Raw genomic sequence first — 12,906 nt, forward strand, 5'->3', positions numbered from 1 at the left:
CTATTTAAATGTTTTATGTTTTCAAGCCAACATATATCTTTCATTCTTAATAAATGTTTGAATACATAAACAACTCGCACTGTGTTACCGTTATTTTAACGTATATGATAAAAAAAACATAAATATCATGTGCTTTATTATTTTATTATTCATCTGACACTCAAACTTTGCTGGAATTTCAAGGGGATATCCTTTCCGTATGATTTACACAGTTAGAAACTCCAATGGCAGTGCCCCAGGACATATATAAGCCCATTGGTTTGTTTTTTTATGGCAAAGCCACATTGGGCTATCTGTTGTGTCCTGTGTCCACTGATGGGAATCGAACCGCTGTTTTTAGCGTTATAAATCCGAAGACTTACTGCTGTCCCAGCGGAGAACAAGATATGAGTGATAGAAATATTATTAGATCTGTATTTCAGAAATGCTGGTGTGGGTATTAATACCCGTACCAGTCGTTCTGAGATACATTTTTATTTCAATTGAGTTTCTCGTCATCAAGAATTACTGGATCTGTAATGTGTTTATCAGATGTCCTTATACAGCTGATATGTAGTTTCAAAACACTCTAAGGCTATAAACATGAGTATATTCTTTACCATTTTTTTCAATTAGGAATTCTGTAGGACACTCACAGTGCAGCGTATCTGCTTCGACGCTTGAAATTCCTCGGATCAAATATTTATGTCGATTGTTTTAAGAATTTGTAGTGCATACTGAAGGAATTTGTTACAATATTTATGACGTTTGCAACATAAGTTCTTGGAATTTCTGTGATTCTATATTATCACACTTCTCACGATATACACGTTTTTCTTACATTTCTAAATGATAGAAGAATAACGTTTCACTCAAAATTGACTAATTAATTTCAAAATTAATGTAATAAATGACATACAAAACCATCGTCATTTTTATGCATACGTTTAACAATGTGTGCGTGTGTGTGTTTTCTTATAGCAGAGCCACATTGGGCTATCTGCTGAGTCCACCGAGTGGAATCGAACCCCTGATTTTAGATGTTTAATAATACAATTTGGAAAGAGCGATGGCATGTGCTCATTCCGTACTGCCATCTATACACAATAACTAGAACTACTCTTTACCATGGCTTCATTGTCTTGTACTGGCTTGCTATTGGGTAATAGAAAACGACGCGATCGACGTCGGAAGGGCGACCAGTTTAGTAGTTTTGTATTGGAGACTATGGCTGATATAAGCGATTCTACTTTAGTGTTCTTTATGAAGGCAACACCAGAACAGTGGGATTATGCACTGTCTCTTTACAAAGAAGTTTTAAAACTGAAAGCTGCCAAACGAACGACGAAGAAAGGACCTGAAGAATTAATCAACTTGGATACTTGGTGAGTGAGAAAACAGTTTTTAGTTTTACTTCACTGAGGCTGTACACGACTGATTACTAGAACGACAAGTAAAGTCTGACATAGCGAACAACGACCGAAATATATTCTACTTTGAACTTTTCGCGCGGATATTAATTAAAGGCTCATATCACGTGGTAATCAATAAAGAGCCTGGACGCCACACGTGGCCGAGCGTATGTGTGTGTGTGTGCGAAAGGTGTATTTGTGGCGCTTAAAGCTGGCGGAATTTTGAGTGTCTTTGTGGGAGTGCCAGAAGCAGAAAAAAGATCGCTTGAAAGAGCTGATAAACATTGGTTCAGTGAAAATAGGGATGGCGCTTTAGTAGTGACCGAACTAGGAAGTCAGGTTATCGTAATTTACTATTGTAATATATCATATGGAAGAGTTCAATAAAGATATTAACGATATTTAATTGTTAACCTTACATAATTTTCATATTTAATAAATTATTATTTTAAACTAAAGCCAAGTTAAAGTTAAAAGTTGTAATGCATCAGTTTCTAGTAAAATTTATTAATAAGTTAAGTGTGCCTTTTTCTTATATCAAAGCTACATTGGGCTATCTGCTGTCCTGATTTTAGCGTTGTAAATGCGTAGATTTACTGCTGCCGCAGTGGGGAACTAATAGGTTGAGACTAGGAGCAATTGTTAGCATTAGTAATATAAGACTGTACAAACAATCGACCCATTAACAAAATAAATGATAATATGGTAACTGCTATTACTATTAGTGTTACTTATCCAGTATAACCTGTTATCATGTAGTATATTTCAGTTTCATAATTGAAGTGACGACGACTCAGCTGGACGGGAAAAAAATAAACAAATGTTCACATGAGGACTCTGATCTACTTATTCATTAGTCAGTCAGTTTATCTGCTGATATTTTAAACCTTACTGTGAACATCGAGCCTTGGAAATTTGTTTCTAACATTTATAAAAGCCAGTGTATGACACATTACGCTTGATGTCTTGAAATAGGAGGAGTCAGGAAACCCAGTATTCGTTTATCTAGATGGAAGTGTTCGATTACTGTGCCCATTACGATTTTAGTGACGAGGTAACGTGAAATCTTGTAAGTGTAGTGAGTGTTGGCATGGTAAGGCTATTATAGGAAAGACTTAGTGTGAGATCATCTAGCTCAGAGCCAAGTGCATAAAATTTTAAAATTTATTCGTTTCATAATTAAGCTATTTTATATTATATCACCAACGTTTTAAATAAAAACCCTCTTTAAATGACTTTACTCAATGGAGACTAAATTTGAAATCAACAAATATTTTTCCCCAGTTTTATAGTCTGTACATTTCATTTTGTACATTGAAAACATGTAGTAAGAGCAATATTAGGTTACGCTTTTGTTGGCGTGTGACACCATGTAGAATCCATCGTTGGAATGTAGTTTACCAAAATGCGCTGTATGTGTAAGAAGTTGTTAATCTAACTGATTTTTACCAGTAATTATAATATATTCTGAGAATACGCCATGAATTCATTTCATAATGATCTCAGGGTGATTGGCTCAGGATGAATTTATCAGCGTTTGACTATCTCTACAGACGTTATCAGTAACACCATAAACTTTCATTGTAATTTTATTCAAAGAAGGGTGGATATTTTTACGGGTTTTTTTTTTTTTTTTTTTTGGAAAGGCTAATAAAAGGTCAATTATTATGAACATATCCTGATGCATCAAGTATTATCATTTTCTGCAGAAAAATGCATCAAAGGAAGTATAATATTTATATAAAATGCTCTGTTTTTGGTAGATATATTTTTATGAATATTTTTCTCTTAAATACATAATATACGGATAATATCTCGCCAGGTTTTGGAGAAAAAGAACGATGTCTCGCCGAAATACTTTTTATATGGCCTACCTTTTTATTTACTTTTTATTATTTTTTTCGAAGCCACCTGGAAAGTTTTTTGTTTTCAGTGAGAATCTAATTAGGTAATTATAGCTTGTATTTTGCACTGTTACATAGAATTGACGTCTCATTAGAAAGAAATGGTTCTATTTCAATAAAACAAATGTTAAACGTTTTTCAGTCGAATACAAGAAGCTTAAACTTTTTTTTAAATAATTGGATAATACAATAGACATACTTATACAAAAATCAGGGGTTCGATTCCCCTCGGTGAACTCAGCAGACAGCCCAACATAGCTTTGATATAAGAAAACACACACACACATAAAAAAAGAATGTATGAACATAAAACCAAAAAATGACGATTAAATCTGTGTAAAGAGAAACTGAAAGCAACTACCGACAATTGAAACGTCGTTCAAAACACGTCTTGAATATTTATGAAAATTAGAGAAATTTTGGTGGTCGACGTGTTTGATTACTGCATTCAAGTCTTTTTTTGAAAAACTCTGAATTCATGAATAAGAATACAACAGCAAACGTTAGTTAGTTTTTAAACAAGAATCAGTAATCGTGTAAGTGATGCATTTTCTTGGATCCATCCATACATAAGAGCTACATGGACTGAGAGGGATGCCTTCATTGTGAGAATTTCTAGACTAACTTAAATTTAACATTAGTATATTGTTATGCATTACATATAAGCATACGGTTTAACACTATATATTTTAAAGGTTATAAAAATCTATATTGGAAAATTAGTTTCTTGCTACGTGTTTTTCTTTGTTTTTGTTTTTCAGGTCGGTGAGATTTGTTACATGCCAAGAATTGACATATAATGCAGTCGATCTGAAAACTTTTCCATATAATATCAATACCTTTCTATGAGTTTCATAAATAACCATTTTTAAAATGTATATACAATGCAGTAATAATGCTGTAATTTTATGTTAATTAAAGTTAATGGTTTATGTATTTCCTTTGAAAATGGTGATAAGACAAAACAACAGAATGTATCATCAGGCGATTACAGACTTGTACTTGAACCAGCAGATTTAATTAACTTCTAAACTTTTATCAGTAATCATCCATTGCAGGCTTGTCTATGTAATGTCATTTGAAATCTGTATTTTGGGAAATAAATTAGAAATAAAAGATTATTATATAATATTGTTGAACACTCATTTCTTATCAGAATTAAGTTGAAAAAGATGCAGTACATTACTCTGTAGCACTTATTTGAAGATAAGTCACAGATAACTTTGGGGAAGATCATGCTTATAGAAAGGGAAAATGATGAGAAGCAGAAATCAAGCAAGTAAGACAGAGAATGGATTAACTTAGGGTAAAGGTTGCTTTAAGATAGGGTGAGAATGACAGTGCTGGGTTTACAATAATAGAACTATTTAAGACTATTGAGACAGGGCCAGTTAGCATTGATACTGGTCTCTAAAAGGTTGACTATTATGGCTGCTTGCAATGGGGATCTAATGCTAATGATAGCTATTTGTATTGGGGAGCATAGAAACCTATAATTAGATATGGCTTGCCAGATACTAAAGTACAAGTTAATGAGGTTGAAAACTGTAAATTATAGAGCTGCTGCAAATGTACAAAAACTCTGTTTTAAATATTTAGGGATAGAAATAGACGTTTGACTTTTTTTTTTTTTGAAAATGAGCTATGTTGTGGGATCCAAGAGTAACAAAATATTACCAAGAATATGAATAAAGCAACATGTAGATAGTTTGGGTTAGAGCTGTGGGATAGTTTTGTGAATAAAAGTGAGTTTTATGTAGGGCCAGATTATGCTTACTCAGATCTCATGGAATAAAGTTAATTTTAGAGGCCCATTGATGGAACTGTATGTATTTTTAACATTTTCAAGGTTGGAAAGGCCTCAGGACTGCAACCCCCATGAGTTCTTGCATTAATATGGTTGTACACTGGAGATGTGGTGCACTTAGGCGAGTTTGAAAGCAAGATATTTGGGGAAATTCAAAGATATTTATTAACACTTAACTGACAATTTTTGGACAGTAATTGCACCATCATGTAAATTATTTATGATTGTCACTTACGGTAGTTAAAAACAGTTTAAACTTGTATATTGGTGGGGGATCTTAGCAAACTGGGAATAAAAAAAAATAACTATGATAAATCTGAAGACATCCTGCTGTGCTACTGTGTGATAATAAATTGAACTGAATTAGTGAAATATATTCCAATTTAGTTTTAACTGGATTGGTGAACTTGTTAGATGCCAAATGCTTTTTGAGAGTAAAATATTGAGCTACTAAAGTAAAGCCACATCAGTCTCTGTGCTATATCCACTGAGGGGAATCAAACCCCTGGTTTTAATGTTGTAAATCTGAAGCCTTCCTCCTGTCCCACAGGGAGACAATAAATTGAACTGAATTTATTGTTTTGCAAGGTAAACAGATTACTTATGAAATTTATGTTAACCTGAAGATGACCTAAGAAGGTTAAGACATTGTTCTGTACTTTGTTTCAATAAAAGTTTCAATAAACATACCAGCTGTCTTGAGAATACATTTTTACTTCAAGTGAGTTTCTTATCATGATGAACATACATGTATCTGTATTTCAATCAAGTAATTCATTAGAATATGTCTTTATATTAGTTATTACTAATAATTATAATACATTTGACAAAACAAAGTCCAGGTATTTGTAATTATAGCTATATTATCAGATGGAACATTGTTAATGTAAACTGCTGTGTCCAATTTAATACTGACCTGTCACTAATAGACTCGTGTACATATTTCTTTTTCAGGTATCAGGAACAACTACAAAAAATAATTCTCTCTAGAAAAGAGCCACATATTATCCTTGAAGAGTTAATACAAATAACAAAATGGAAGTTAATTGTAAGTGATCTTTGAAAAATATTGTTGATTTCCATGTTGTATTCTTAGTTGCTAAAATTATAAATAGAAGAAAAAGTATGGAAGAAATACATGTGGTCAGTCTAGGTTTAACATAAAATTCTCCTTATTGCACAACTCTTATCTCTTTCAACAACAGTCTAACCAGTCTAATCAGTTTATCCAGTGTTGAAAGAAAATGAAACTAGAAATGAGTATTCTTAAATGGCATTTTGCATACATTTGTTTAAATAATCCCAACTGTAAACCTTGAAGTTGAAGTAAACATTATCTTTTAAGTTACATCTGGTATGAGCCACGACACTAGCTCATAATCTTTATATAAAATATATAAAGCCAGTTTACCATTAGCATTCCTCTTCTATTTAATTTACAATAACTTTGAACAATTTAAGACTTAGTTTACATCTACAGTATTTCCTATTAGAAGTTCTTTTTATTGCTTGTTAATCATTCTCTAGAAGGTCATTACCTTTCTGTTGTAAAGTGAACAAACTTGGTTAGCAGTGCAGTATTCTCAATGAGCTTAGAAAGTTTGACACTAATATTAGTGGGAGAAATGCCATAAGTAGTGTGTGTGATTAAAGTTCATTGTTACAGTTTTGTCTTTATAGCTTAATATGTTTGGTTAGTTAGTGTGTTCTCCTCTTCTTGTTTTAGTTTAATCATAAAAAATACAATAGAGCCAAACCAAGACATCTTAGCATTAACCTGTTCAGTGCCATAGATGAGAAAACTCATCCAAACCAATCAGTAACACAGTGCCACAGATGAGTTAATTTGTTCTCAATAATACCTAACTTCAATGCTAGATGTCAGCGCCATACATGCATTTGACCTACTTACATATTGTTTCACTTTCGATCCAAAATGGCATCATGGAAAAGGTTACAAATTGAAGAAGCATTGGAGTTGTATTTTAAACTTGGTTCAGAGTTGCCATAGCAGCTGAAATACTTGGCAGTCAACATGTTAATAGAGATTAGAATAAACATAACTCATTAGAGATCATTTGTAAGTATTTTGTTGTGAACTTACTAAAATATTTTGAAGGTGAATACAGCAAAACTTCAAGTAATATTATGAAAGTACTTTTCTGCATCATGTATTTGTATATATGAGTGTGTTTTCTTACAGCAAAGCCACATTGGGCTATCTGCTGAGTCCACTGAGGTGAATTGAACCCCTGAGTTTAGCATTGTAAGTCCATAGACTTACCACTGTGCCAGCAGGGGATGTATTTCTATATTTGTGTGTTAGGTCAAAATCCTACATTTATGCAGGTTACATATCTCTGATGGTGGGGATCAACAAGTGTTTGATATTACACAGTGTAGTACTGATATAACTTGGCTATGCTATTCTAACTATTCCTCTTTTACTCAGTGTAGATAGAATTGAAAAATTAATGCAATAAGATATATTTTACTCATTGTAGAGAGGAAAATTTCGACCTCGTCTCATGGACTTGGTTAAGATCAACACAGAAACTGCTGTGAAAAAAACTAGTATAAAGGCTTTTCGAAAGCTCCCCAATATTTCTCATGCTATCACAGCTCTCACAACATTAAAAGGTGTTGGTCCAGCTACTGCTTCAGGTAATACAATGCTATTCATCTTTGTGGTAAAATATAGTTTTCTTATATAGTAACAATAATTTGTTTATTCAAAAGCCAGTTGAATTGTACATTTGTAGCTGCATTTAAGTATCTTTTTCATCTAGTAACTGTCAAATATCTAAAGATATTTTAAAGTTTTTTTACTTTGATATTCTTAAGAATTATTAAACTTCACAGACATTTAGTTGTTTTATATTTACAGGTGATGTTTCTTAAAACGTATTTGTTTTGAAAATATTCCAGTAAGAGACATAAGAGGTCTACAATTGCATAAGGCTTTCTGTAGAAGGTGTTTTGATAATGATTTATCTTTACTGTGTAAATAAAAAGCTTTCAAAAGGTTTATGACAGCTTAAATCACAATACCGTGATGCTATTACAAAGAAGTTGAGTGTGTTGCAAATGCCTAGTTTTTCTTCTATCATCCACAGGTGTCATCAGTTTAAACATCACAAGTATTTCATTTAGATGAAAATATACAAAGGAGACAGTGACACCAAGTTTTTTTTATTTGAAATGATGGCATGAAGTTAACTAATAAAGGTTATACAGAAAAAAATCATAAAAGTGCTTTAAGCCTGTTGTCCTTATAACAGTATTTTCAATCCAAAAAGTAGATTTGCAACAAGATTTTTTAGATAGTTATTTTATGTTGTCATTGTTCTGTTAATATTTTAATTTTTTATTCCATGTTGTTTAGCCATTTTAGCAGCTGGTTACCCAGAACAAGTTGCATTTATGGCTGATGAAAGTATGCTTTCCACACCAGGAGTTGAGGCTGCTGACTACACTTTGGCAGAGTATTTAAACTACCATGAACAGATCAAGAACTGCTCTGATAGACTGAATAAGAAAAGTAAGTATAATCTCTACGTCATGTGGTATTACAATATGTGAAGGCATAGCATGGAATCCATCCTATAGGCCACAAGATATTTAATACTGAAGTGTATTTTTAACTTATTTGGTCCATATCTTAAGTTATAGAATACCTCTCTATAGAATAGACAGATAATAACTCATATCATTACTGAGAAACGTTTGTGGTAAGATTTTGAACAAAATTCAACCTTACATTGGATGATGTGTAACTGTGAAAGGCTATGATCGTTAGACTATATTCATCCACCAACAGGACAGTGACATGCACCTTTCTCCCCATTCTCTTCCTCAGCACTGTAGTAATCAGTTCTGGTTTCTATCTTGAAGAATTATGGAATTTTTGCACATATTATTTCAACTTTTCATCAACATTTAAAGTATTATCTTTGTTATCTTCATTTTCTTGAGTTTTATAAAGGAAGATACAAATTGTAAAATAAATTTCAGTTTGAGCTCTTCATACAAATTATTATCTTTTCTTGTATTACTTTGTTTCTTCTCTTGATCAAACATATAATTCAGTCTCAAAGTACGTACAGTATGATTGTGGTAAGACAGAATTGACACATAATAGTTGTTTGCTTGTCAAGGTTTTCAAGAACTGTTAACTTGAAAATTATCCCATATCCTGCTAACACAGCACAGAAGACACTGATAAGTGACTTGCAGCAGCTTGCTATGATTAGCAGTTTATATTTATCTAAATGCTGTCCACATGAGTGAAACATTCGGATATCTAATTTGAGCTCTAGTCATGGTTCATGTACAACATGTAGAACTTTAAATTTTGAAATGAAAACTGAGACAAGATTAATGGGGATTACTATATATACTTATGATTATTAATGTTTGTCTGTCCAATATACCAAAGTTTTATCATTTACAGGCTCCCCAGATGGTCAGTAATAAGTGTGTGAATATACAACACTATGACGTTCAACTCCTAGGGGTGGACAGAGCACAAATAGCTCATTGTGTAGCTTTGCTCTAAAACAAAAGAACACATTTATCCTTCATAAACTGCTCGCTTTGTTTAGATCATCCACATACATGCATCTTATGCTGTTATATATCTTGTATTTGGCAATATTTAGACCTTATGAACAGAAATTGTTCATACATTTTGGGAAAAGACTATGGTGGTGGACACGATATTCAATTTCATCTCAAGAATGCTCAGTTTATTTTAATACTGTGTTAGCCAAGAGAGTTGACTGATATCTCTTTCATTTGGAACCAATCTCAGACAGTTGAGACATTGTGGATATAATTTGTTGCCTTGTAACAAAAATTCTTTGTTAATCAGGGTAGGAATATTGCACTATGGGATAATTATGATTGACAGTAATGTTTAGGTATATTCTCAGTGTTATTTTTCATGAAGTGATATTACCTTTGCCATAAGAATTTTTCCTACATTATTATGTCATCTCTAGTAGCTTCAACTGTCTTAAATTCTCAATAAAGGTAAAATGGTTCATGTGGATTTCTTCATGAATGAAAAATGAAATAAAACATGACTCTTCAGAACACATCACATTTTTTGGTTTGTTCATTGTTCATATTTTTAAACACCACTACAGTTGCATTCTCTTGTTTCATTTTCTGTTAATTAATTTCTGGAAGTAATGTAAATTACCAGTGGTTGTGGCCAAAATATTTCCTTGTAGTAGTAGCAGCAGCTGTATTTTAACATGATTCACACATTTGAAAAATTGATTATAATTGCCTTAGACTGCTTGCCAAAGAAAAATCATTGATAATAGCTCTTGTATTAATAGGGTATAGACTATTATGCCCCTTTGAGTGAAATAGATTTTTTTTAATTTTTCATTGTCTTACAAATCCATGGATAAATACATTTCATCATTTATAAAGCTAAAGGAACTGCCTGACACAATATGCTTATGTAAATAAAAGGAGTATTTGGTTGTATTAATTGAGGGGGGTGAGTAATATGGTGTCCAGTTGCCTTATTATCAATTGACTAGCTGAAAATTGGGAATCTATTCATCAGTAGTGAAAACATATTTGCTTCAGAGGATATACTTGCTTAACAAGATGTAGACTATGATAACATGACAAACATAGAAAAACACATCTGTTTATTAGCATGTTAATTGCAAATAATAAAAGAAACACCTTTCCTCAAAATTTTTAAAATATATCCATATAAATTTGTTTGTACATCATCATGTAAACTATAATTAATCAGCTAATGGAAACAGTTTATTCATAACTTTTAAACTAAAACACATCTTTGCTCAAGATATTTAGCTGTTGCAAATTTGCTACAAGCAACTTTACTTTGAAATAGTCATTCAATAGGGATTTGCTAGAACTTTGTATTTCTTACAACTGTATGATGCTCCATGCATTATTTCTAGAAAAGCCTAAGTATTATCTAAAAATTATGCATTTGGTTTAAAACTGTTACAAGCAGTTACTGTCTTTTTTTCATTTTAAGTTATAGCCTTTCTTCAAAAATGTATTTAATTTTAAACTAATTTGGTTATCATATTTAAAAAAATGTTATTTCGATCATGTGTGCAATAAATATATATAAAATTTAATATAAAACTCATTTTCACACTTTAACTTATTAGATCCAGAAGGCAAATGGACTCCCCACAAGGTGGAGCTCACTCTATGGACTCACTACTTGGCTCAGGAAATGAAACCTTCTCTTTTGGAAGGAATGCCTAAAGCAGACTTAGAAAAGGATCCCATCATTCCAAATGGAAAATCTAACAGTCATGAGCCCAATAAACAATCAGAGGAAACACCAACTAATGATGTCACAGAAAAAGAACAGGATGATAGTTCTAAAGAACTAGATAATAGCCATGATTTAAAGGTGTCATCATCTCCTGCATTTGGCTCTGGCCTAGTGAAGTCAGAAGATTCAAACCTTGACAGCTCTTTGTTAAGTGAAGGGACTGAAGATAAAATCAAGAACAATGAAACAGAAGTACTTGAAGAACCAGCTACTAAAAAAGTGCGGGTTCAATAGTAGTAATAATACTAGTAGAATCATAGAGTAACTAATGTAGCTGGAATCTTTTTACTAATTTACTTTACTTTTCTAAGTTTTATCACAGTGTTGGAAGTTTTTGTAAAAATCAACAATGCAAATGTTAACCCAGAGATTGGCTTTATTTTTCTATCCTTTCTTTTAGTCAGAATCCTTAACTATTGATTTTAGTGGGTTAGTATACAGAAACATGATAAAAAAAAGATAGGCACATAAATAATCCATGTAATTGTACTTTTGTGTAAAGGTTTTTAATTTTTATAAAAGTAAGTTAATTTAAATATATATACCAAAAATGGTATTTATAATTTAAAATATAAAACTTTTAAGTTATGTAGTGGACTTATTATTCCTTTGTAATCTCTGTATTTTTTGTTATTTAATGGATGTTAGTTTAGAAAAAGAAAATTAGTTTTTTGAGAATCATCCTTTTACTACACATTTGTTAATATTATAAGCCATAACTGTTCCATATAAATATTTTTTTGGGATTTGCAGAAATCAGTTGAATTGCAAGTATCACTGAAGGCATTCCCATACTATCTCTTAAGGATTAAAGTGGCACATTCCTTATTCAAATTTCCATGTGTCTTTGGTTTCATGTCTCATTATTTATTTGTTGAATTACAAGTATGAATGATGTTTCTATCAATTTATCCTGGAGAAAACAGGATAAGAGCCACAATTTTGGTTTGTACCTGTATTGTATGTAGGTGGTTTTTTATTTCCATATATGAAAGAGGAAACCTGTAATAAAGAATCTTAATTTTCTCAACAGTTAATCATTACTGTTACTACTACTAATAGAAACTCATTTTATTACATAATGTAATACACATAACTTAGACTGCGTGCTTGTAATAAATGTCTTTTACAAGAGTCAATAAATTATCAAATATATTAGCACAGTCAAACACCAGTGAATTTTTGTGAGAATATGTTAGCATTTAAAACTTACAGTAAAGTTCTGCTTTTCATTTTATATTACTATGTATAATCTTTATATTTTATCCTAAGCATTTCAATCGTAATGAGTGAGTTCATTCCATTGCTTCTAATCATTGTGTCGACTTAACTCAAGTTGCAAATAAAAGTATTTATTACTACATTAGGCACTTGTGAATTAAACACACAAGCCACCAACCCGAATAAATTTTCGTTCAGAATAAATAATTCGAGCAGAAACTGGTTTCTGACAATATA

The 12,906-nt window shown here is 31.8% G+C and overlaps 1 protein-coding gene across 2 annotated transcripts; it reads left to right on the forward strand.

The window, feature by feature from the left end:
* The first annotated feature begins 1,142 nt into the window (after window positions 1-1,142).
* On the forward strand, window positions 1,143-12,485 carry LOC143225884 (uncharacterized). 2 transcript variants are annotated; one of them, XM_076456040.1, is made up of 5 exons: window positions 1,143-1,364; window positions 6,057-6,150; window positions 7,607-7,766; window positions 8,488-8,643; window positions 11,276-12,485. In XM_076456040.1, exons 1-5 carry the CDS (start codon window positions 1,207-1,209, stop codon window positions 11,680-11,682), a joined length of 975 nt encoding a protein of 324 aa, XP_076312155.1. In that variant the 5' UTR covers window positions 1,143-1,206; the 3' UTR covers window positions 11,683-12,485. The 2 variants fall into 2 exon arrangements, with proteins under 2 accessions (XP_076312155.1, XP_076312156.1); XM_076456041.1 differs by lacking the exon at window positions 1,143-1,364 and adding an exon at window positions 3,655-3,900.
* The last annotated feature ends 421 nt before the right edge of the window (window positions 12,486-12,906 follow it).

The sequence above is a fragment of the Tachypleus tridentatus genome, chromosome 9, assembly GCF_004210375.1.
Source record: "Tachypleus tridentatus isolate NWPU-2018 chromosome 9, ASM421037v1, whole genome shotgun sequence".
NCBI classification, from domain to species: domain Eukaryota; kingdom Metazoa; phylum Arthropoda; class Merostomata; order Xiphosura; family Limulidae; genus Tachypleus; species Tachypleus tridentatus.